Source organism: Lepidochelys kempii, chromosome 1 (assembly GCF_965140285.1).
Source record: "Lepidochelys kempii isolate rLepKem1 chromosome 1, rLepKem1.hap1, whole genome shotgun sequence".
Classification (NCBI taxonomy): Eukaryota; Metazoa; Chordata; order Testudines; family Cheloniidae; genus Lepidochelys; species Lepidochelys kempii.
The window spans coordinates 302446219-302469945 of NC_136380.1; the positions used below are offsets into that span (position 1 = coordinate 302446219).

General features: G+C 40.6%; 1 protein-coding gene across 5 annotated transcripts in view; it reads right to left on the reverse strand.

Annotated features, from left to right (window-relative positions):
• The window catches only part of DOCK4 (dedicator of cytokinesis 4), a 426144-nt gene that overhangs the window by 55425 nt on the left and 346992 nt on the right, over positions 1-23727 (reverse strand). For all 5 annotated transcript variants that reach the window (XR_012156797.2, XM_073328106.2, XM_073328104.2 and 2 more), the window contains exons 28-32: positions 18728-18803; positions 16795-16895; positions 15121-15179; positions 8149-8297; positions 6463-6548 (exon numbers count right to left, since the gene is read on the reverse strand). Coding sequence is in view for 4 of the 5 variants with exons in the window: in XM_073328106.2 (XP_073184207.1) it covers positions 6463-6548; positions 8149-8297; positions 15121-15179; positions 16795-16895; positions 18728-18803 (471 nt within the window). In the remaining variant the exon portion in view is untranslated. The remainder of the gene's footprint in view (positions 1-6462; positions 6549-8148; positions 8298-15120; positions 15180-16794; positions 16896-18727; positions 18804-23727) is intronic.

The following is a 23727-nucleotide window of genomic DNA, read 5'->3' on the forward strand; positions in this document are numbered from 1 at the left end:
TCTACCTGCAGTGGGAAGGCGGCCAGCTCCACTCACCTTCAACTACACTGAGCATACTCAGCCCCACAGAACTCTTATATACCAACTTCACTGATCATGCTCTCAGTGCTCATTGAACTCCTATATACACAGTGCTCCCTATCCTTTGACATAGGGGAAGGTATACAGGGCTGGGAGTTAGGAGGAGACTTACTGCTGTCTGGTGCCAATTCTGTGCACTTAACAGCCCATATCATTGAGCAAGGCCTCACACTTCTATCTTCGGGTATGTATTCACTATCCACCGGATTTGGTGGGCAGCGATCGATCCAATGGGGATAGTCTAGACGCGATAAATCGACCCCCGAGCGCTGTCCTGTTGACTCCTATACTTCAGCACCACGAGAGGCGCAGGAAGAGTTGACTGGGGAGTGGCAGCAGTCGACTCACCGTGGCGAAGACACCACAGTAAGTCAATCCAAGTATGTCAACTTCACCTACGTTATTCACGTAGCTGAAGTTGTGTAACTTAGATCGATTCTGCCCGCCCCCCCCCCCAGTGTAGACCAGGGCTTAGGAACAGGTATCATTCTCCCAATTTCAACAAGGGAAACCTTAGAATTCTAATTTGGCAAATCCATGTCTTTTTCACTAGCCACACTGCTTTTCAGAATGAATGCACGGACAAACTTAATTCTGGCATTTCCTAACTTTTGAATACTTAACCTTTGCACCATAACATTCTTTTAACACCAGTTTTTGTATATAAGAAACAAGAGGAGAATCAAGACTATTGTATAGCCAGAAGACAATACTGACTACATTTCTCTCTTCACATTGCTTTTCAACCTTACTTTAAATGAGGGTATTTCAAATTAAATTTAAAAACAAGAATATTCAGTATGCTTCTAAAAATGTCAGAAGTCTAACCTTTCTAAAAAAGGATGAGTCTATTGTATATCTGACTTACGTAAGTTCTATTTATATGTATAAATGTACACTATACAGTTTCTACTTGAGAATGTATGAATATATTAAATATCTTTATTTAAACAACAAATTGCCTTTTCAATTTGACAACTTCCTGTCTTCTCCTTTGCATCATTCTACTTTCACAGATAATGCACAGAGAAAACATTCATAACAAAAGACCCACTCAAACACATCCCCAGGCTTCTCACGGCAAGATCAAGATAAAATTTGAGAAAGATGACTGGCATTTCAGTTAAGCTTCTGTTCTCTCCTGCATGTTGTATCAGAAACTCTGAACACACTTTATTTTAATACCTCTTCTCTGTGATCTCTTTATCACTGCTTTCCAGCCCCTCCCCATTTTTGTACGACCCGGAGAATGCCTGCTTTCATCATTCAGTTCTTGTTAGACACTGGACTTTATGCAAAGCACAGGTGAAGAGTGTTGTGAAATATTGTGCAAATATGATGAATAGGACAGTCATCTGACTCCGCATTCCTGAGAGCACTTCTGCCCGGCCTCACTACTCTTTACTCATAGCTGGAGTAACTCTAAAAAGGGGAGTATGATACTCGATACCTCAGCACCATCCTCACCACTTTTTTTTTACTCTATGCTCTTAGAAACAAAAGAGTGGGTGCTAAAATGAGTTAGATCTGCAGAGTGCGGAAGAACACACACAGTCCTGAATCTTGGTATTAGCCAGACTTGTACAAAACCACTTTGCCATATTAAGTTCTTACTGATGAAAGGACTGATATTTCCCCACCTGATTTGGGCACTGAAGATTAGTTGTCAGGAGTGAGCTCCTTCAGCTGAATTTGAGGATTAGCTAGCCCCGCTTCCAGGCAGATTAATGAGGTCAGGTGGGTTGTGGTAGGATGGACTGATTGACTGGCCTGCCTGATTGGCTGAGGGGAGCCAGCAGCAGGCCATTTAAGCTCAGCAGCAGGGTTGCTGGCTGTTCAATGTGTATGCCCACAGTCACCATCACTTCTGTGCCTCCCTTGGTTCTAATCTTGCTCCTCTCCTGAATATAAGAACAGCCATACTGGGTCAGACCAATGGCTACCGAGCCCAGTATCCTGTCCTCTGACAATGGCCAGTGCCAGGTGCTTCAGAGGGAATTAACAGAACAGGGCAATTATTGAGTGATTCCCATCTCCTGTCATCCAATCCCAGTTTCTGGCAATCAGAGGCTTGGGGACACACAGCATGGGATAGTGTTCCTTACAATCTTGGCTTATAGCCATTGATGGATCTATAATTCATGAACTTACCTAATTCTTTTTTGAACCAAGTTATATTTGGCCTTCACAAAATCCCCGGGCAATGAGTTCCACAGGTTGACTGAGCATTGTCTGAAGAAATACTTCCTTATGTTTGTTTTAAATCTGCTTCCTATCTATTTGATTGGGTGACACCTGGTTCTTGTGTTATGTGAAGGAGTAAATAACACTTCCCTATTCACTTTCTCCACGCTATTCATGATTTTATAGACCTCTATCATTTCTCCCCTTAGTCATCTCTTTTTCAAGATGAAATGTCCCAGTCTTTTTAATCTATCCTCAAATGCAAGCTGTTCCACACCCCTAATTATTTTTGTTGCCCTTCTCTGTACTTTTTTCAATTGTAATGTACCTGCTCCGATCCACTTCAGCCCCACTTTCCTGCTTTCTCCTGCCTATGGCTCTGACACTTGGCTTGACTGCCTGACTCTGTCCCTTGGTTCTGGTTCCTGGCTCCTGACTCCAGCCACTAGGCCTGACCACTCATGCCCTGGTCGTGACAGACGTCAATCCTGCTTCAAGCTTACACTACTCAGGCTTCTCCCTCTAAATTTACTGGTTGAGCATGTGAGGCATTACTATCTGACAAGTCTCTCTGTAACGCAGTAACTTTTGAATGATGCAACAACTCAATTCCAGAATTGTAGGGTCTGTTGTAGGCATCAGTAAGCAAACCTATTGATTTTGGTGAGATTCAGAAAACCAGAAGAGGGAAATGGGGACAGATGGAGCTCCTGGTATCTGCTTAGCAGACCCAGCAACTTCAACCACTCAGTAATTGTGTATAGATCAAAGTATTGGTTGATGGTAGGCATTAACATCTTCCAGTATAGCAACACCCCATCTCAGCTCTACCCATCCTCCTAATATAGTTTAAAATGTTGACATCCTGAATCACCAAGACAGAAAGAAAAGAAATAAGATTGGTGGGACGTGGGGAAATGAGAGGCAGGGGAAATGGGGTGCACACACAGAACTCCTGGCATGGGGAGAAAATAGGGGACTTGGTATGGGAGGGAGAGGGAATGGGGGAACACAGTGAGACAAGGGGGAGAACACAGAGTTCCTGACATGGGAGGAGTGGAAACATGGAGGCACACAAAGCCTTTGGCACTTGGGGAGGGAAACGGGGAATGAAGGAATAGGGCAGTATACAATGTCACTGGCAGGAGGGAATGGGAGACACACAGAGCCCTGGTATGGAGGGGATGGGGAGCTGCAGGGCGTCCCTGAAATAGAAGGGGGTGGGAAGGTGGCACACAAGGACCTTGTGGGAGAATGGGGAGACACATGGAGTGCCTGACATGTACAATAAGCTGGCCCTCTAGTATGTGTGGCCCTCTAGTTTAATACCACTGGAGCACATCTGTTGCGGTTTGCAATGCATATCATATAAAAATGAATGGCTTGCCCAGTAAGTTCAGAAGGTTGCAATAATTTTCTAGGTTTCAGAGTAACAGCCGTGTTAGTCTGTATTTTGCGAATAATTTTCTACACGTTATTTAGCATGAGAGGCTTTTGGAAAGGAAGGGCCTGTGTAAAAGTCATACATTACTTAAAAACTAAAAGTAAGCTTCTGATCTGAGCAACTGTGCAGCACAACACAAAGATTTTGTTCTAATTGTCAACCTTTTTGTAAAACAAACATGTATTTTCACGTTATTCAGCTAGAACCCTCAATTGTTTTTAATTTCAGATTAACAATTTAAAGGGAGATCAGGGGTTCTTTTTCTGTCTGGATGATATTAGGGAGCAAATACAGCAACTGGCCCTTAATTACAACAAAACATCTACAGCTCCCGCTCTTTAGTACCATTCATTAATGACTAAGCCCTACAATCCGTGACTTCCAGAGACCTCCATGACATTCTCTGACCTGGGGTTGGAGCTATCAGGAGGGCAAGGTGACCCCAGAGTCCCCAGCCACTGTGGGTGCTGGACCCTCCTCCCTCCCCATTTCGTCAGGGATATTTTTAGTTAAAATCATGGACAGGTCATGGGCTTTCATGAATTTTTGTATATCCCTGACAAAATCTGAGCCTTAGTAACGATATGTTGGTGATTGTGAGACAGCCCTCCGGTCACTTCTAAATCTCCCTGGATGATGCCTGCCAAAAGATAAATAGCAACAATGCTTCTCCCTTTGCATTTTATAGGATATTTCATTATAAACATCAAAATCCCAAGCATACAACATTTTAAAGATGTCCAATGACATCTATAATTTGGCTATAAAAGCAAGATGCGTCTTCAGTGGAAAAGTGCTTATGGATTGCTCAGAAAAATTAAGTTAACCTGGGAACATGGAGATAGCATGAATCAGAAAACAGTGTATCTCCAGAGAGAGAGAACAGGACAAATACCCAAAACTGTTTAAATTGATATGCTGTGTCCAGAAAATGCATGAAGATTATCTGTGTCCCCATGACTTCATACATCTACAAATTAGGGGGCAATCTGAAGACTCATATTTGATCATGTAAAATGAATGCACTTCCATTTCCCAAAACAAAGCTATGACTACTTGAAAACTGTGCTAGTGCTTTCCACTTCCTTCAACTAATGTGCCCATCATTTTATTATCACCTCAGTCTAATCACATGCGCACGATTTTTAAATCAAGGAGGCATGTGACAAAATCCTCCAATAATAGCTGCTTAAATTGATGATGGAAGAAAATCTCAGACACCTTGACACTAAGAATCTGATCCTTGAAATAATGACTTCAAAGCTTTTAACATTTTCAGGATTCCTTTTCTTCAAGTCACCTGTTACAGTAGTGTCTTCCATTTTAGATCCATATGCACCTAAACCCCTCCAGTCAGGAAAAGTAGTATGAGACTTCTTATGAATTAAATTACACATAATCATTCTTAAGTAACTGCGTTTAGAAAATGCTTTACCATTCTTCCACTACCTTTTAAAATCTATCTCAATTTCAACACTCAGCTTTTTCAAGAATTATATTTCAGATACCAATATATTTTCTGACATCATTAGAAGTCACTTCAATCAGTAAATGACATGCTTCTGCACTGGAGTAAATGCAGGCTTTATTACTTCATAAAAGAACTTCTCCTTTAATGCTGTTGTCTTAAACATTACACTGTTACTAAAATTTCTGAAAACTTTCTTAGCTTTTATTATTTTTACTTGATCTATCTTAACGTTTAAAGAACGATTACTACACAAATTATCTTTTACTATACTCTTCAGCTGTAATTTCACCTCAAACTTCCCTTTCCTTCTCTGTATGTTATGGGCAGAAGCATTTATTTTGGTATTATGGGTTTTTTTCCCCACAATGGAATTGTAGGAGTATTATGTGCTTGGCATATGTACCAACAAAAAGACATAAATGCAATTGTTTTTAATTCTAGAGCAATAAAGCTAAAATATCACTTTTCCCTTCCATTTAAAAAGGAAGAAACCTAATTAAAAAAAAACTATATGTGTAATAGCACTGGGAAATACACATGTAAAATGGAATCCAGTGGAGGAACAATATATATTGTACTAAAGTGACTATAAATAGGTCTCCCACATGGTTGAAGTTGAAATGGGTGTGTGTGTGTGTGTGTGGGGGAAACAGTTCATGTTTTTGTGTCTGTGATGGTCACCAATTTCAGTCACCAGGAATCACACATGGGCAGTCCTAGGAGTTCCATTATAAAGGAAGCATTTGTCCTCTTTCACCATTAGATTCTGATGTTATGAACCAATTATTAAAACATATGCAATGTCTAAAAATCATTTGTAAATAGAATTATTACATGAGATTAATCTTATCAGTCATTCTGTAATCCATCAGGAAATCAACAAGTGAAACATTATTTGAACAATAGCAAATTTTGGTTAGTTATGAGAATGATTTAACAAAACAGCTATTTATTAAGCTCATGTTTTACAAATGTGATGTAAAAAAATTATGTTCTAACTGCATCCCACCCACCTACTAAACATCTTTGGCTTTTCTGGTTTTAAAATTAGTATGAGTGATAATAGAGAACAGTTTATGGTATAACATAGACACAACTAGTCATCAAAGATACAATAAGATACATTACTTTATTTAGGCAACTAGCATTTCACAGGTTTCAAAAACGACAAAAACATTCCGAGATCACAGCTCTTTCTGCAGTTTTTGTCCACAATGATATTTAGCAGCTAATCCATCAAATGGAACACAATGAATGAATTAAAAGCAAATTTATTACTCACATGCTGTTGAAGAGCTCTCGGTACGTTTCGTCACCTTTGCCTTCTGACATCAAGCTATCCAATTTGTCAATCAGTTTTGCCTCCACCTGGAACATATTCACATAAAAGGCTTCTTTGTACTTAAATTAGGTTTGAGCAAATTGAAAAAAAAATGATTTTTTTCTGTAAGAGGTTTTGTTAAATGGATTCCCTAGTATTATCGTTAAGAAATGTAAATTTCAGGATAGGTCACTTCATCTTCTGTCATCCCGGAGGATTTTTTGGGACTAATTTAAATGAAGCAATGTGATTCAACCTACAGGCTGAGCAGCATGTGCGGCTGCTAAGGCAGCTATCTATTTATAGACCCAAACAAAAAAGCATGCAGCCCAACGAGACTGCCTGAATTCTTACTGAAGGGCTGCAAGAGCAAGTCATTATTTGGACCTTAATATAAAACCAACTCTCTCCGATTCCACATCCCATTCTTTAAATCCAGGGATTAACAGTTTGGGGCTTATAGTTACTCCTGCTGACACTGAAAACCTACCCTGACTCCAATGTAATGTATATAGCAGATGCACTGAAATTCCGAGTCATCTGTCAAGAAGAGCTGGAGAATAAAGGTTTTATAGCTGAAAATCATTGCATAAAATATTTGTAACTATATTGATCATTGAGAAAATGTAGACAAGGTTGCTTTGTTTATTAATACATCAAAAGAGAATAACCTCCCCTCCAGCAATAGAGATACTTAGTGACTGAAAAACTAGAGGAGAAACTAGTCTATTATTGAAGTTGCTCTATTAAATCATGAATCATAATTACAGTGTACCTTTAAGTCAATGATCAATACAGAGTGAATCAGAAAGTCAGTGCTTTGCTTATGCAGAATCTGTTTTTCAACTAGTCTTCATCATCATTTTTACAATTATTTTAACAATGTGTTTAAAAAATGTGAGGGGAACAAAACACTTACATCACATGCATCTCCATTCGCATAGTTTGTTTTGTGTTTCCAAATACTCCAACTGCTCCTACAGCTCCCACTCCAATCCTTATCATTGCCTGAAATTATTTCAAATACTTCTGCTTTGCTTCATTTGAAACAGCACGAAGGAGAACACAGTGAAGTGGTTTGAGGCAGCTGGAAAGAACTGAGTGGGAGCCAAAAGAGCAGATGGCATATTTAGCAGTTCCTTACTTGATGCCTAAGCTAGTACTTGAGAGGCAAGAATAGTTGGATACTTGCAGAACTTGGTTTCTTGTAAAAGTCAGTCTTTTGATGGCTGGGTGAAAAGATATCAGACATTATATCAGTAAGCCATCATGGTATCATTCTTGAGTTTCTTCTTCATTATCTTTTTTTTTTCCAATATATACTACTAAAGTGGAAAAATAAAACAACCCCATTGAAGTCAAGAGGAGTTTTGGCATTGACTTCAATGGGGCTAGAATATCCCATCCCCATCTTAAATTAGCTACATAAAAATATTGAACAGAAAAACCCATGGAGAGCTTAGAGAGCCAAAGGGTCTTCAAGAGCCATTAGCCTATAATTCTACCATCTTCCCTCAAATGAAGGTTGTCATTTCTCCATCCTGCTCCATCACAGGTTCTGCTAACAAGTTAATAGTTCAGTGCCAAGGCTGCCTGAGAAAAATTTGAATGTCAATCTTCCCTGCTAAACAGCTTCACACACGGTACCTGTTTGAAGTTACCACTGCGCCTTTGTTCCCAATCCATCATGTCATGGAAAATGGGAATCATTACATTCCGTAGGTCAGGTTGCGGTATCAGTGTCACTTCTAGGAAGGGGCCAATGAGAGCTGGGATGAAGTGAAGTTTATGTTCCCCTAAAATTAAAAGGAAGCTGAATGTGAATTGGGTTCACTCTTCGTGAGTTACCAAACGATCCAAATGAAACAATATTGTATGAAGAATTATGAAATGGCATTCTAAATGTTTGCAGTTTGGTTGGCGAATAGCACACCTGTCATGTGCTATTTCTCAAACAAACAGCAGGAAAAGGAAGAGGAAAAGCCACAGAAAAGAGCCGAAGAGAGGATCAGCCTGATGCATCACATTTTACAATGGAGTTCTGAGCTCATGAATGATGTTGGGTTGTTCACTCCCAATGCCATTTTTTTGGAAGGGGAAGAGGAAGAAGTAAAGGGTTCAATGGACATTGCTTTATTTAAGACTACTTTAAGAACATCTTTTGCAAAAAGGTTTTTCCCTTTTGCAGGTAGAAATTGCTCCTGCATTTTTGTCCCTCCAAATACGGTTTACTCCTTGAGAGCATATTCACATTAGGTGGAGGCACAAGTACTCAGATTTGCAGCCACCCTTCATTTTGTGGCACAGAAATGGGAGTATAAATTTTGCCTGCAAAAAATGGATGCTTGGACTGTTTTTCTCAAAATGTTTCCCTTTAGAAAAAAAGCTGACACCTCTGCCATTAACTTACTATATTCTACTTGGATGTTGTAGAGGTCTCCCAATAGTAGGTAAATTTATATACCCCATGGTATATGTTGCACAAGGAGGTGAGGTTAAATTAGGAGATTTACCTGTAGCTTTGAATTATTTAGCTTCTGTCACTTGCAGGATTATTATACTGTCTGTTTTGAGAGTTCTGGTCTACCACAATTGCCAGACATGCAAAGAGGTTGAGAAGGGGGAAAAAGCAACCAACAATCGTAGTGAAAGAAAAGACAACACATTTTGTAGAGGGCAAGGTTTTCAAAAGCACCTGTGTCATTTAGGAGCACAAGTCACAATGTAAATTGAAATTGCTTGTAATATATTTTCATTCCTTTCAATGGGACTTGTGCTCCTAGGTCACGTCGCTACTTATGAATATCAATTCCATAGTTAACTATCAAACTCAAGAGCAAAACCCCTTTAGAATATGGTGCTTTATCAAATGTCGATATACAATTGAAGTAAACACCTTATGCACCGCCAGCACCTGGTTCACCATTGTGTTTCTCCAATTTACACCAGTGGAACTCCATTGACTTTAGCTAGAGTTACACAGATGGGAAACCAAGCCTCTAATGTTTAAAATTCTACAATAAACTTGCAGAAATATTTATTAAATCATTCTTTGGTTGCATCAGGTTTGTTAATTAATTGGATTAGGAAATTAACATGAATTATTGCTGCTTTTATATTAACTGTAAGGTGCATAAATGCCGTGGCTCTAGGAACTTTGTACACTTTTAAAGAACTACATCCATTTCTCCAGGCCTTAGAAAACTCAAGCCCATGCATCCAGAACAAACCCACTTGTACAGGTATAATTAAATCAAATAAGCTTCCACAGCAGGTGTGTCCTTCAGCAGAGCAGTCCTCCAGTCTGTGATACAGCAGGATTCCTTGTACGCTCCTCCTCAATGAATACTGCTTGTGAGTCACCTTGTTGGTGGGCACTAGTTGGACATTTGTTGTTCTCTTGAGACAAAAAGTGATTCTCATAACAAAAAAGATGCTCTTTACACCAAATTGTGTAATTCCCTTGTTGAGAGTGTGATCCTTTGGTGAATTCACCAATTCCAGAGACCGGCAGCTTCTATTCAGAGAAGGAAAGACCTTGCTCTTCCCTGTTTGTTAATATAATAAAATATTGTCATGTTGTCTGGCATGATCTGACTATGAAAGTTCTAAATAAACAGCAGGAACTGTTTGTAACAGGATACCTGGACCCACCAAGAATCCAATCTGTCAAGGTGGGCTTCTCAACATAGTAAGTAGATATCTGTAATCAATCTTTTTGTGGGCGGAGTACAGACAAATGGCAGTTCTAAGATGACCTTTTTATTTGGTGGAGCAATCTCCTCTCCATGCTCTGGAGGATATCCAGTTGCTTACGAGGGGTCCTGTAATTTCTCCAGGTGGTTCTGGAATGTGTCTGCAATTCTCCTTAGGAGGTCCCAGCATTGCCTACAGTCATCAGGTGGTGATGGTGAAGCAGGTGTGACCACTTTATCTGGTGAAGACAATGACAAACTTGCAGGGGCTGTGGCTCAGCCTGCTGAGATTCTTCCTCAGAGCATACCTGCATGGGTTGAAGTTCTTTCTCAGGTGGGAATCATAGAATCATAGAATATCAGGGTTGGAAGGGACCTCAGGAGGTCATCTAGTCCAACCCCCTGCTCAAAGTAGGGCCAATCCCCAACTAAACCATACCAGCCAGGGCTTTGTCAAGCCTGACCTTAAAAACTTCAAAGGAAAGAGATTCCACCACCTCCCTAGGTAACGCATTCCAGTGTTTCACCACCCTCCTAGTGAAAAAGTTTTTCCGAATATCCAACCTAAACCTCCCCCACTGCAACTTGAGACCATTACTCCTCGTTCTGTCATCTGCTACCACTCAGAACAGTTTAGATCCATCCTCTTTGGAACCCCCTTTCAGGTAGTTGAAAGCAGCTATCAAATCCCCCCTCATTCTTCTCTTCCGCAGACTAAACAATCCCAGTTCCCTCAGCCTCTCCTCATAAGTCATGTGTTCCAGTCCCCTAATCATTTTTGTTGCCCTTTGCTGGACGCTTTCCAATTTTTCCACATCCTTCTTGTAGTGTGGGGCCCAAAACTGGACACAGTACTCCAGATGAGGCCTCACCAATGTCGAATAGAGGGAAACAATCACGTCCCTCGATCTGCTGGCAATGCCCCTATGTATACATCCCAAAATGCCATTGGCCTTGTTGGCAACAAAGACTCACTGCTGACTCATATCCAGCTTCTCGTCCACTGTAACCCCTAGGTCCTTTTCTGCAGAACTGCTGCCGAGCCATCCAGTCCCTAATCTGTAGCGGTGCATGGGATTCTTCCGTCCTAAGTGCAGGACTCTGCACTTGTCCTTGTTGAACCTCATCAGATGTCTTTTGGCCCAATCCTCTAATTTGTCTAGGGCCCTCTGTATTCTAGTCCTACCATCCAGCTTATCTACCACTCCTCCCAGTTTAGTGTCGTCTGCAAACTTGCTGAGGGTGCAATCCACACCATCCTCCAGATCATTTATGAAGATATTGAACAAAACCGGCCCCAGGACTGACCCTTGGGCACTCCGCTTGATACCGGCTGCCAACCAGACATGGAGCCATTGATCACTACCAGTTGAGCCTGACAATCTAGCCAACTTTCTATCCACCTTATAGTCCATCCAGCCCATACTTCTTTAACTTGCTGGCAAGAATACTGTGGGAGACCGTATCAAAAGCTCTGCTAAAGTCAAGGAACAACACGTCCACTGCTTTCCCCTCATCCACAGAGCCAGTTATCTCACCATAGAAGGCAATTAGATTAGTCAGGCATGACTTGCCCTTGGTGAGTCCATGCTGACTGTTCCTGACCAATTTGCTCTCCTCTAAGTGCTTCAGAATTGATTCCTTGAGGATCTGCTCCTTGATTTTTCCAGGGACTGAGGTGAGGCTGACTGGCCTGTAGTTCCCAGGAGCCTCCTTCTTCCCTTTTTTAAAGATGGGAATGGCTATTTTGACGTTATTCTGACCTTCTGTAGTCATAGTGTCTTATATATGGATCTCAGGAACCCTAGTGTGAGGCATCACTGGTGTAATGGGGTAATCCTCTTGGATACAGGCACTGACTTCAATTTGTGCTGGTGGGTGCTCCTCTCCATCCCTCCCCCCATGCGAGTGGTGGTGGGGCCTCAGGGAGGAACAGGCTGAGTGGGGTCAGGGCCTAATGGTGGAATGGAGGTGGAACAGTTGGGGGGGACTATGGTCTAGGTGCTGGCATCCATAAAATATTAATCCAGCCCTGTGGCTGCTGAGCACCCCCTATTTTTTTTCAGTGGGTGCTTGAGCCCTGGAGCACCCTATGCTCATGGAGGGGAGTACCATTGGTCCCGGGGTTGGTCAGTCTCTCTTGTAGGAGTGGGAAGGTGCCCATGATTTTTTGAAGCCTGTGTCAGGGATGAATTCCTATCTTGACAAGGGCTGTGAAGTTCTCCACATTCATCAGCAAAGAATGAAGCCTCTACGTCAATGCATGTGGTGCCATCAGTACCGGCAGACTAACTATGTCCCAGCAAATCACCGATACTGTGAGTGGCAAACTGATGATGTGTTGACCTCTCTGGGTAGGACTGGATCCGACACCACTGGCAATTCTGGGTTTGCAGAGATGGTAAGGTCCTCCAGGATAATGTATCTACCCCCGATGGAGGATAATGGATAGTATTCCTGTCCCTTGGTGGTACCAGATGTGCCTGATTACTTACATCATATTTCAGTACCAATGACTCCTTTTCTCTGCAAGTTGGTACCACTGGTGTTCTTCTGAAAGAACTGGATTTGAGATAACCCACAGCCATCTTGTGGACTGAGCCACCATAAGCTGGAAGTGAGGACACCACCTAATGAGAAAGAATTTGGCCTTGCTTAGGCGACGAAAACTTCCGCACAGCTGCAGTGTTACTAACAAGGATTGCTGACCTTGGTCTGGGTGCTTGTGTCTAAGTTTCTTGCAAGAGCTGATTTCTTGATAAGTAGAAACTATGAGGTTTTTTTCTGTTACTAGAGAAACAGCTCGTGAGGGGTTACTTTGAGTTATGCTTTGTTTTGAGTTACCTATAAAAAGATAAGTTAGAGAGTGTACTTTGGATAAGTTTGGATTTTCTATGAGTAAGAAGAAACTGCCATTAATCTCTCCAATGGATAGGAGGAAGGCTGGCCACTAGAAATCTGCTGCTGATGCCACTCAATACCATCTCAGAGTTTGGGTAACTATGGAGGGAAGGGGGAAGAGGCGGATCTGACAGGCTGGGGTTGGACTGAGGTCTCATTGAACAATCCATGATGAAGCCTGGAATCTTGGAAGTCTGAATTCATGGGATTAATGGGTTTGTTGAGGAAAGGATTGTGATATGTTACACTTTGAGGGGATATAAGCTTCCCTGAGACAGAGGCCCAGTGGCAGGCCACGCAGATCTTGAATCTGAATTTTTTCAAGTGTTTTTATTTCTATACCTTGATCACCTTGATCAACTGGTCTTTCAGCCCTCGTATAGATTGCACTGATCACAACACGTCTTCCATTCATATTTAGAAACAATAATAGGAAAAATACACTAGAAATGACATACAATAAATACAGGTCACGGTGGCTCAATCCTCAAGCTGATCTCAGTGCACGTCAGTGGACGGGGTATAAGTTACATAATGCCAACTTTCCAACCTCTGCAATCCAACATCCAGCTAATTTCCCTGTGAGATGTGCCACAGTCTGAGGATCAGTTGGAGTGCTGAGCATACTGGCTTGACCCTTTCCAAGCCCTGCCATGCTCCTTAACCTTACAAGTAGGAGCGGGTGGAATAAAGATGGCCTTCCTGGATGGAGCTGATGCTCCTCTGTTCACTAGTCTGTGATCCTAGCTGCGAGGCCACTGGCATACAGTTGTACATGGTGGAACAGAAAGAGATGGGTCTCCAGTTGCTGGGGTCATCTCACTCATCTTTCTTGTAGACGAGCACCATCATAGTTTTCTTCCAGGAGCTGGGAACATGGTGGAACTGTTTGCATTTGTTGAAAATGGCAGTTAATACCAGGCAACTGGGGTCTCGTTTTTTCAGGAAGTTGCAGTGAATGCCATCTTTTCCTGGAGCTGTGTTTTTGGTCTTTGTAAGTCTGGTCATTACTTCCTGTGATGTGAAGTCTTCTTCCTGGCCCCCTGCAGAGTCAATCTGGGGTAAAGGATGAATGTACCCTGGACGCTGTGTGTCGTTCTGAGCTACACAGTCAAACACAGCCTTGAAGTATGAGAACAGTCTCTCAGTTGGGATTGCACAGTAAGATGAGGGCCCGTCAAGGATGTCTCTTAGAGTCTTGGGCCATTTGACTGGTAGAGCTCCTGGATCCTGCTGCTGGATTGTAGTGGCAACTGATGTTCCTTCTCCTGGCTTCTCTGATGTTTTTGTTATGGCTCCACACAGGAGTTCTGTGAGCAGTCGGTGTGTTCTCCTGAGTTACCTTCCTCCCAGATACTTTACCTGTCAGTGGGTATTTTTGACTTACAAGTCATGGGAAGATGATGGTTTTGAGAAAGTATTAGCTTTAATTAATAAACAAGAGTGCCCAAATTACTGGGATGGACAGATCAGGAATACACACTTACTTACAGGTAAGAATTTTTGTATGTACAAATGTAACCCCATTGTCAAAAAACAAAATCTATCATTTAGATTTTTCTTATCTTTCAGAATCTTGGAAAACAACAGTTTCCCATAGAGGAAAGAAGGCATCACAATGATGATAATTCTTTGATTTGAGCATTATGTTCATTCTCAGTTTTTTCAAGAAGTAAACAGAATTGGAGCTAGTGGCCAACATTTGTATCCAAAGCATTAGGTGAGTTTCAGTCAAGGGGATTGGTGTATGTCAAATAAACTACTTTCATCAAAGGATCTGAAAACACTTTGAAAATCCAAACAATTAATTCAACTTCTTAACATTTTTGAAAAGAATTAGAATGGTTTTCCAGGAGGATAAACCAACAAACAAAAAGGTAGTGCCTTGCCCAGATAAACTGGCAGAACCAGTAATATAATGCAGGAGTCTTAACTAAAATTCATTACAAATTTTGTTCAACTTTTTTGTGCTACTTTGTTTCACTGTTAATCTTTATTAAGGAGATTTTTTTTAATTCCTTACCTAAATTTTGCCACATGCTGAAAATTTCACATCCCATTGTTACCCGCATGTCACCATATCTGTGAAATATTTAAAAAATACAACTTTTAAGCAGAACATTATTTAGGAAATAATTTTACAAGCTCATACTATAATTTAGGCTCCTGTGTAGCAAGGTGAACTGTGAGATTTCCACACAGTAATGATTTTTCCCAAGTTTAGGATGGATGTAGTACACAGAAAAGGAAAAAGGAAGTTTGCTAATGTCCAATACGTATCTAATCAAATGGCTTGTTTCATAAAGAAACATTAATTTCCACATATTGTTAGTGCAAGCTCCCTAAAGGTACAAACAGGAACAATGATACAACAAAGTAGTGATACCAATCTATGCTCTTAATATGCCTCAGATTTTTTCCTTCCTCTTCCGCCTCAGATAACTAATAATTTTATTTTATCCTGTGATGTTTTTTTCTGGACACCCAGAACTATAAGGCACTCTGTGTCTCAGCAAGCGTGAACTTCACTGGAAATAGACAGGGTGACAGCCACCGTAGTCTAACTCATCAGCAAATTCCTTGAGATTCTGCCAGCCTAAACCTTGATTTACAAGTAACAATCACTCAACCCAGTTCCTGAGAGATGTCTCTCTACAGTGTCCAGTCCCTCTTACTGTGACTCACAGACATGATAAAGTTCACTGCCTCCAAACAGACAGAGCACACACTAGTCTGTTAGTGTTAAAGACTCATACTTTACTTTAATACTCAGTACTGAGCTGGTTTTGTAATAAAACAAGAATAAGTTTTTTAATAAAGAACAGAGATATAAGTGATGCTAAGCAAAAGTAAAAGTGACAGATATGGTTACAAACAAAACAAAACCCACTTTCTAGTGTCTAAAGCTTAAAGTACAATCCTGGTCTCAGGCAAATCTTTCATATATAGTCAGCTCCCATAAACTTCAACCCACATGGCTGAAGGAACCACCTTCCACGGTTTCCAGGAGCTCTGACTCTTTTGTCACTTAAGTGATGGATAACTAAAATGTCTTTTAGCTCCCTTTATATTACCCTAAAACCACGATCTATTCTTCTAGAGACAGGAAGGCCTCCTGGGGTGCAGACTCTCTGCACTGCTCATTAGCTTGATGGCTTTGTTTAACTTATATGTAAATGTACTTTCATTTTCCCCAGCCTGTAATAGAGCCAGTCAGTCAGGAGAATCCACATTCCTTTGTCTAGGGCAAGCTTGATTTATGCACTGCCTCCCAAACACATTTTAAGAACATATTTTCAGCACACACGTAATTCTTTATACACAACCCATATATACATCACACAAATGATTTTCAAATCCAGCCTTCTGCCAGTTTACATATGATACCTAACAAAACATCTTTTAAATATGTTATCACAACAGTGTGTTTGGGGCAGTGAGTGCGTCAGGCCTGATATGAGCTACACTATAGTGGGCCCTCAGCCAGTGGGCATTGAGGGGCTCTTAGGGTCAACAATTTTATTCTTGGGGCATTGTGAATTCACACAGGACTTAATCCAAAACCCATTAAAGTGAGCAAAAAGACTCATCTACTTCATCGGGTTTTGGATCAGGTCCATATGCTGCATAAAGCCTGTTTTTAAACAACATAATTGTTTGATCTGCAGTAATTTTATGGAACCTGACTGGTACTTACTTTTCCAACACTTTTTTCTTCTTGGAAGGTGTGAACATCTCCAGTTGCAGACATAATTGGTTTATAAAAATGACAGCAAGGTAAAAGTAGGAATCCCAGATCTACAATAAACACAAGGTATTTGGTTATTTTCCATTTCTCAGCACTAACATTTTATGTCCACTCTAGATGCAATTTTTCAGTTGTACCTCTTGTCTTACTCTTCATTAGTAGAGCTGGTTACAATATTTTTGATTAAATGTTTTTTCAACCAAATATTCTGTTTTGTTGATGCTGAAATGTTTTGCGGAGACATCCTAATTTTGACGATATTTTTGGCGGGAAGGTTTCTGGGGTCCATGGTGGACTCTCCAGTCACAGAGACAAAGAGAACTGAATTTAAAACCTGATGATTTTGATCTGAAAACAGAAATTTTGACACAATTCTGTTTTGCAAAAACTTTCAAAAGAATTTAGTTTTCTCTAAGTGGAATGGACAGCTCTACTCATCACTGACACAACTTGCAAGCATCAATAGCTACAGTGTCTCAGCAAGGCAAAGATGAAGTAAAGCAAGGTAATATAGTTTGTTAGCATACTGCCCCATAACTGATTTCCATGCACATGGCTCTGGGAGGATCAGCTGCTGAAACTTCTGTGAAGTAAAGATTTCTTAATGAAATGACATTTTTAAATATTAGCAATTCTAGGCCAGTGATTTTCAAACATTTGTACTGGTGATCCCTTTCATATAGCAAACCTCTGAGTGCAACCCCCCCCCCATCAATTAAAAACACTTTTAAATATATTTAACACCATTATAAATGCTGGAGGCAAAGCAGGGTTTGGGAGTGGAGGCTGACAGCTCGCCACGCCCCACATAATAACCCTCGTGACCCCCTGAGACGTCCCGACCCTCAGTTTGAGAACCCCTGCTCTAGGCCAAATTATAGCTGCTTTAATGTAGGTATGCAGGAGAGGAAAATAGGTGCAGGAGACAGCAATAACTGCTAAATAAGCCTGGGGAATAGTCAGTTAGCAGTTAATGATGTTCGCAGAGCTACACAAGGGAGCACTGGCTACATAGTTTCATAGTCTCTAGTACTTCAGGCCAACATTCTCTCCAATGACTCCAGAGGCATAGCATGGACCTAGATTTTCAGACATGCTGAGCCTCCACCACTGTACTTGAAATCACTGGCAGCATTGGGTGCTCAGCACCCCTGAAAATCAGACCCTCTGCCTTATAACATGGCACAGCTAGAATAATACCTCCAACCTCCACCGATTGGACTGTATGGTCACTTTCCCTCTCCCCTATGAGTAAACCTCTTAGGAGCCATCACTGAGCCTTTTGTTTTTAATCCCCTGAATATCATTCTATAACTGAGATTTAACACTCTGGCTATGGGTTATTACAGATACCACAGCTCACTGAACACAGGCTAATATCTTTAACAATATCCAGCATGACATGTCATAGCATTATAATTTTAACAGTACATGCCATATTAATTGTTCTTGAGAGAATTTAAAAAAAAATCTAAAGCCATATTTTTGGTAAATATGCCAGGGAATAAGTAATAAAGTTCATTTTATTTTCTGAGAATCTTAAAATACGAGCAGAACAGAAAATATTTTCTGTAATCAAGAAACCTTGATCCAAAAAATATGACAGAAGCGCACTCTAGAGACTTAAAACCAGAAGTCAAACAAAAAGAATCCCAAGTATAAAACACATATCTATATAATTTTTAAACCAATCTCATGAGTTTTGAACAGCTGAGATTGGTAACACCGCAGGCATTCTAACAGCTCAGAAATTAGAGATAAATTTAATCCAAAGAGTTTAATCCAAATTTAATCCAAACAACGCAAAATCAAAAGAGCCACAGATTGACAAATTTTTGCACTACTTATGTTAACAAAGATATAATTTGGGGGAGCGCATTACCTTATAATCAAAGTTTTCATTTAGGAAGTTCTTACGAAGGGCATCCGAAAGATATAGGACTGTTGTAATAATAACACTGGTAACAGAAAAAGAAGCGTTACCTTTCATTAATTGGAAAAATGTGACTTCGATTCTTTAAGTACTAGGTCATTTTTCAATAAACTAAAGCAAGGTACCATGTGTAAACTAGAGTAAATACTACATTCTAAGCATATATGAATAATTGGATACCAATACAATCTGTCGCCAGAAAATACATATGGCAAGAAACAAATTGATGACAATATGTATAGTGCAGCTGTATGGACTGTGCTTGTGAAAACAGCTGTGGCAAGATAAAATTAACAGGAAAAATACATACCACATTATTGTGCAACCCAGACCACATAGATATATTATAATCTACATTGGTCCTATCAATGATTATGTATGCAATGAGCAAAACTTGTTCTAAACATTCTTTTCAGTGTGTGCATGAAAGAATATTTAATATTGCACCAATTGCAAACATTATTTGCTGACAGAACAGACACAACACAGGCAGTAGTAGTGTAAACCACTGCAATGCAAATCTGCATCAAAAATACCTGAAGGAAGTACATCTATGGCTCTCTGTTTGGACCGCCAACAAGAGTGCAGTGATACTGCGATAATGATATTTTACCATATTGATACTTACCTGGAGGATATTAATCTATTCTATCTGGATTGAGATAGCCAAACTCCTTTCACATTATTTATCATTAGTACTCAGATGTTAGAAACTTTTGGCCACTCCAGTGCTAACCTGGCTTGAATGAAGAGGCGACAGAGACAAAAGTGCAGATTTTGAACTCTATGAAGATGGAACATATTCCGGGACCATCTGAATACATATTGTTTGAATGAATCAAGATTTAGCTGACACCTGCTGTCCCTCTGTCACAATGCATCTCACTACACTGGGTTGCAGTGCTTTGTTCTCATTTGTAATCACACACCGTTTGTGAACTAACTGCAAAAGACATGAAAAATTGAAACTGAAGTAGTGCAAATACATAGCATATGTAAAAGGCCCTTAAATGGAGTATCTGATTAAACAGTGATACAGTTCTAAAAAAAATAATACTTAGTATTTGGGATAGAGCATTTTTCATCTTCAGAGAACTTAAAAATATATTGGATCATTAATCCACCATCACCTATTAAAGATAGATAAATATTAGTGTCCATTTTTTAGAGATGGGGAACCTGAAGCACAGAACTTCAGTGACTTGCCCAAGATCACAGAAGGAGTCAGTGTAAAAGCTGGGACTCCTGAATTCCTCGGTACCAATACTGCGCTCTGACTATGAGACTATCCTTTATAGGAACCTAGAGGGCAAAGAGACTCAGCAGGCCCTTTCCTGCACTCTCCATATGGGCTATTGGCATTCATGGCTCTTCTTGGCTGGTGGCCTCATACGCAGTGCAATGTGGTAATGCATTGGGTTGTTTTGCAATGCTGTATCTGCTAAACCAAGCTCTTCATGTTAGAGTTTGACAAAGCAAAGTGACACAGATGCTCATACATTTCCACCCAAAATATTTACCCAGCCTCTCTCTATAATTATCAATTTTTCTTCGTGCCCTTATTGGTGGATTTAAGGTCTTGGAATAAGACATTTTTCTCTAAGTATAGCTCAGAACTTCACTGGTTACAGAATTTGGGTTTCAATTCCTAACTTGCAAACTGGTCCTCCAATAATGCCAACCCCTTTTTTTCAATCTGTGAAGTGGCTGAATATCTGGAATGAATAAAATCATAGATCTCTTTTGGAACACTATCTTTGGTTCTCAAATTTCACTAGTTTTATGTGAACTTCTAATCACCATATTTATTTATTTTCTCAATAACTGTACTGCATCCTGGCTTCTTATTTGTCCAGATATCATTCCATGTTTGTCATTCATCTGTGTAGCTCATCCAAATTCCCCTCCAGTGGAGTAATCTCTGTATTACTTTGGAAGAGAATGTTAAAGAGCCTGTTAATAGATGAAGAAAATGGTGCTTAACCATCAGAGGTCAGAGCAGAAGCATCGAGGGGAAAAAAGCCAAACGTGCCATTTTTGTATTTGCACACTATTCAATTTTACAGATGTTTCACCAACTGGGAAGAAAGAAGTTTTGAGAGAAAGAGGATATTCCACTGGATGAAATGATTAAAATAATTAAGCTTGGGTAACTATACCTATGTATTAATTACTATTATTATTATTTGCATTACCATAGTGCTTAGAAGCCCTAGTTAATGTAACAGAACCCCACTGTGCTAGGTGCTGTACAAACACTGAGCAAAAAGACCAGTTCTACACTAAAGAGCTTACAATGTAAGTAAAATTTCAGCTTCTAGGAAATTCTTAAATCCAAAATAATAAATCCTTGAAAAATGTGATTTAAAAGGAAACTATAATTTAGTCACAGTGCCACAAAGAATGCAAGTACATTGCTATGTCTATACTACATATATGTATTTATATCAGAAAGAATTATTTTTCTCTACATCACTTGTCAGCAGACTTTTAATACACATTCGAGAAGAATTTTAAAATGCCATTTCAAAGATTTTTTGCTAAGATTTCCTGAGAGAGCAGAATGGTAATAATGCAAATATTTGTTGCGATAGCTGACATCTCACTTGTTTACATGATAAACCAATGATACCATGTGCATTCTCAGTGGTTGATGAAAGGTGTGTCTATGAATAGCCTGTATGTGTATATCAACATGGAACTAGATAAAAATCATTCAGCTGAGTGGAGTACATGAAGATGATACCACAGAATCTTAGATATGTAGGGCTGGAAGGGAACTTGAGATGTCATCTAGTCTATCCCCCTGAGCTGAGGCAGGACCACATATACCTAGACTATCCCTGACAGGTGTTTGTCTAACTTGTTTTTAAAAGCCTCCAATGATGGAGATTTCACAACCTTGTACGACACGCCTGTTAATACACCCCAGAATTATATTAGCTTTTTTTTTGAAACTGCATCACGTTGTTGACTCAGATTCAATTTGTGATCTACTATAAACCTCAGCTTCTTTTCAGTAATACTACCGCTTAGCTAGTTATCCCCTATTTTGTAGTTGTGCATTTGATTTTTCTTTCCTAGTGGAGTACTTTGCACTTGTCGGTATTGAATTTTGTCTTGTTGATTTCAGCTCGATGCTCCAATTTGTCAAGGTTGTTTTGAATTAGCAAAGCTTCTGATACGGTCTCCCACAGTATTTTTGCCAGCAAGTTAAAGTAGTATGGGTTGGATGAATGGACTATAAGGTGGACAGAAAACTGGCTAGATGGTTGGGCTCAACGGGTAGTGCTCAATGGCTCCATGTCTAGTAGGCAGCTGGTATCAAGCGGAGTGCCCAAAGGGTCAGTCCTGGGGCCGGTTTTGTTTAATATCTTCATAAATGATCTGGAGGATGGCATGGTTTGCACCCTCAGCAAGTTTGCTGATGACACTAACTGGGAGGAGAGGTAGATATGCTGGAGGGGAGAGATAGGATACAGAGGGCCCTAGACAAATTAGAGGATTGGGCCAAAAGAAATCTGATGAGGTTCAACAAGGACAAGTGCAGAGTCCTGCACTTAGGACAGAAGAATCCCATGCACCGCTACAGACTAGGGACCAAATGGCTAGGCAGCAGTTCTGCAGAAAAGGACCTAGGGGATACAGTGGACGAGAAGCTGGATATGAGTCAGTAGTGAGTCTTTGTTGCCAAGAAGGCCAATGGCATTTTGGGATGTATACGTAGGGGCACTGCCAGCAGATCGAGGGACGTGATTGTTCCCCTCTATTTGACATTGGTGAGGCCTCATCTGGAGTACTGTGTCCAGTTTTGGGCCCCACATTACAAGAAGGATGTGGAAAAATTGGAAAGCGTCCAGCGGACGGCAACAAAAATGATTAGGGGACTGGAACACATGACTTATGAGGAGAGGCTGAGGGAACTGGGATTGTTTAGTCTGTGGAAGAGAAGAATGAGGGGGGATTTGATAGCTGCTTTCAACTACCTGAAAGGGGGTTCCAAAGAGGATGGATCTAGACTGTTCTGAGTGGTAGCAGATGACAGAACGAGGAGTAATGGTGTAAAGTTGTAGTGGAGGAGGTTTAGGTTGGATATTCAGAAAAACTTTTTCACTAGGAGGGTGGTGAAGCACTGGACTGCGTTACCTAGGGAGGTGGTGGAATCTCCTTCTTTTGAGGTTTTTAAGGTCAGGAATCTCCTTCCTTTTGAGCTTTTTGACAAAGCTCTGGCTGAGATGCTTTAGTTGGGGATTGGTCCTGCTTTGAGCAGGGGGTTGGACTAGATGACCTCCTGAGGTCCCTCCCAACCCTGTTATTCTATGATTCTATGAATATTAAAGGCCCAACTGCAAACTATCCCAATGCAAAGGAAAGATAGGGAGAATAAGAAGAGGCCAGCATGGCTCCATTGGGAGATTTCAGTTAGGGGTGCAGAAGTAAGGATGGCATGGTATGTCAGCAGCCACCACTCTCTGGCTGCCCAGCTCTGAAGGCAACAATGCAGAAGTAAGGGTGGCATGGTATGATATTGCCACTCTTACTTCTGCGCTGCTGCTGATGGGGAACTGCCTTCAGAACTGGGCACCTGGCCACCAGCCGCTGCTCTCCAGCCATCACTCTCTGGCCACCCACTTCTGAAGGCAGCACAGAAGTAAGGGAGGCCTCCCTAAAGTAACCACTGCTAACTATTCTCTAAGTAAGGTTTGCAACCAGTTTTGTACCCACTTTCTAGTAATTTCATCTAGACCACACTTCCCTAGTTTGCTTACAAGAATGTCATATGAGACTGTATGAAAAGCCTTACTAAAGTCAAGATAGATCACATCTATAACTAAGGAGACCAGATAGCAGGTATAAAAAATCAGGATGGTCCTGATTATATCAGGACATCTGGTCACTCTATCTACAATTTCCACGCATCCACTAGGCCAGTAACCCTGTCACTGAAG